This window comes from Buceros rhinoceros, unplaced genomic scaffold, assembly GCF_000710305.1.
Source record: "Buceros rhinoceros silvestris isolate BGI_N320 unplaced genomic scaffold, ASM71030v1 scaffold44215, whole genome shotgun sequence".
NCBI classification, from domain to species: Eukaryota; Metazoa; Chordata; class Aves; order Bucerotiformes; family Bucerotidae; genus Buceros; species Buceros rhinoceros.
This window is the reverse complement of record NW_010415456.1, coordinates 1,758-3,808: the sequence shown is the minus strand read 5'-3', so window position 1 is coordinate 3,808 and position 2,051 is coordinate 1,758. Positions and strand designations below refer to the sequence as shown.

At 55.9% G+C, this 2,051-nt stretch overlaps 1 protein-coding gene across 1 annotated transcript; it reads right to left on the bottom strand.

Annotated features, from left to right (window-relative positions):
• Positions 1 to 250: 250 nt before the first annotated feature.
• RALY (RALY heterogeneous nuclear ribonucleoprotein) lies at positions 251 to 1,787 on the bottom strand (the record flags this gene model as incomplete). Its single annotated transcript, XM_010137412.1, has 4 exons — positions 251 to 396; positions 929 to 1,042; positions 1,327 to 1,487; positions 1,740 to 1,787. Coding segments are annotated over 4 exons (469 nt in total), but the record flags the coding sequence as incomplete, so codon positions are not given.
• Positions 1,788 to 2,051: the final 264 nt, after the last annotated feature.

Sequence of the window (2,051 nt, the reverse complement as noted above, 5' to 3'; positions counted from 1 at the left end):
AGTGTCCTTATTCGGGGCAGGACTGACACTGACAGGGCTGATGCGTGCAGGACATCAGGCCAGCAACGCTCGGTGCTGCCCTCGCTAGGGATGCACAGCTCCACGCACAGCGCTCGTGGCTGGCTCAGACGTCGTAACTGGGTTTATGCCATTCATGCAACTTCTCTGGGTATTTAGTAAGTTCCAGTAAAACTGTGGTCCTTTACTGAACAATTTTGGCTGGAGGGATGTATCGCCCAAACTCTCTTACCAGTTCATCTTCACACTCATCCCGTGCGAGACCCTCTTCCTCACCCTCGTCCCCGTTCAGCGGCTCCTCCGTGTTGACCTCTGCCTCTGATGCCGTGTCCTCCTGCGAGAGTTCACTTTTGCTGCTCTCCGCCTTCTTCCGTACCTCTGTGGGAGCAAGAGCCAAGCCACCAGGATCAGGGGCTGGGGGAGGCAACATCTGGAGCCTGATGACACGGATCGCCTGGGCCCCCATATTCAGTTGGGAGGTTAATAATGGATTTAGGTTTTTTTCCTGCAGTGGGAAGTTTTGCTGGTTTTGATGAAGCAACCCTGGAGAGGGCAGAGCAGCTCACTGTTCTGTATCCCTCTGGAGTGGGTGTGGGATGCGGATAGAATAAAATAGACTAGACTAGACTAGACTAAACCCAAATAGCAAACTAAAAAAATCCAAACTATATGACAAAATAAAAAAACCCAAATCCCATCATTTTAAAGCCCCATTTCCATAATTCAGGGAACTTTGGCATGTAATTTTGGCCTGTGATTTTACCCTGGAACCTGGGGGTTGACACTTCACTGTCAGAGCCCGGAGGACGCTCCAAGCTGCGGTGCTTTCAAGGCCGGCTCTGCAGGGCGCTGCCCTGCTCTCTTTGCCTGGTCTCGGACCAGCCCGGAGGCATCGGCGCACCCAACTGACCTGCCGACAGCTTCTGCTCTTCAGCGATCTGCTCCAGTCGGCCCAGGAGAGCATCGATGTTGGATTTGATCTGCGTCAGCTCAGTTTTGATTGTTTGCAGCTCGCTGCTCTTCACTTGGAGGAGGGAAGGAAAAAAGGCATTTAGAGGCTTACAGAGCACCGGAGGCGCCTGCCTCACCCCTCCGCCTGGCTGCAGTCACCTCACTGAGCAGGTTAAAAAATCAACTAGAACCCTCACACTTCTGAAAGGCCCTCACTTGGGCTGTTGTTTCCCCGTTTTGGTTTCTGGGGGGTTTTCCCTGGGGCCATCCAGCCCTGTGGGGGAATGCCTGGGGATGGGAGATCGATGTGCACACCAGGCTCCGTGCCGACCCGCTGCCCCCCGCGCACACACTCACACTTCAACTTGGCCGAGCTGTTGGCGATGGCAGCTGATCTGGTGAAAAGCTTAACAGGGAGTGTCGCCTTCACGCGCCGGACGAGGGGGATGGTGACACGTGGCCGCTTCACAGGAACCACCCTGGGCACTGGAGAGACTCGGCCCCGGTACTCGAAGAGCCTGGAGCAGGGGGACAGGATGGGGGCTGAAGCAGCCCTGCAGCACCCCCAGTACTGCCGTGCTGGCGATTGGGTGCCACAACCGGAGCCCAAGCTGGTAGTGAGCCAGGGCACAGCCTGGCCATTGGACCACACCACAGTGGGCTGGGCTGGACCACCCTGCATCCCACCTCGCTTCCCCCAGCGGGAGCCATGCTGCAGGGAACATCCTGCCCTATAGAAACCCCATTTGTCTGATGCCTCCCCTGCTCACCTGTCGTAGAAGTCATCTCTGTAATAGTCATAGTCGAAGTCGTAGCCGCTGCAGAGACAGAGTCAGGATATCATGGGTTAATTAGTTCTGGCAATGTATTATTTTTACTCCCCATCACCTGCTGAGTCTCCCAGGTCCTTTATTTATTCCCCTCCATAGGGGAGCCCTTGTCCTTCTGCCTGGCAGGACGTGCACACTCATTCTCCCAGCTGCGAGGGTCTGCAGGGAGGTGGGCTGAGCCTGGCAGAAAGGTTGGGCTGGGGGGTGGCACCGAACGCACTGGACACGGTGACATTGTTGGCAGAGTTAAGC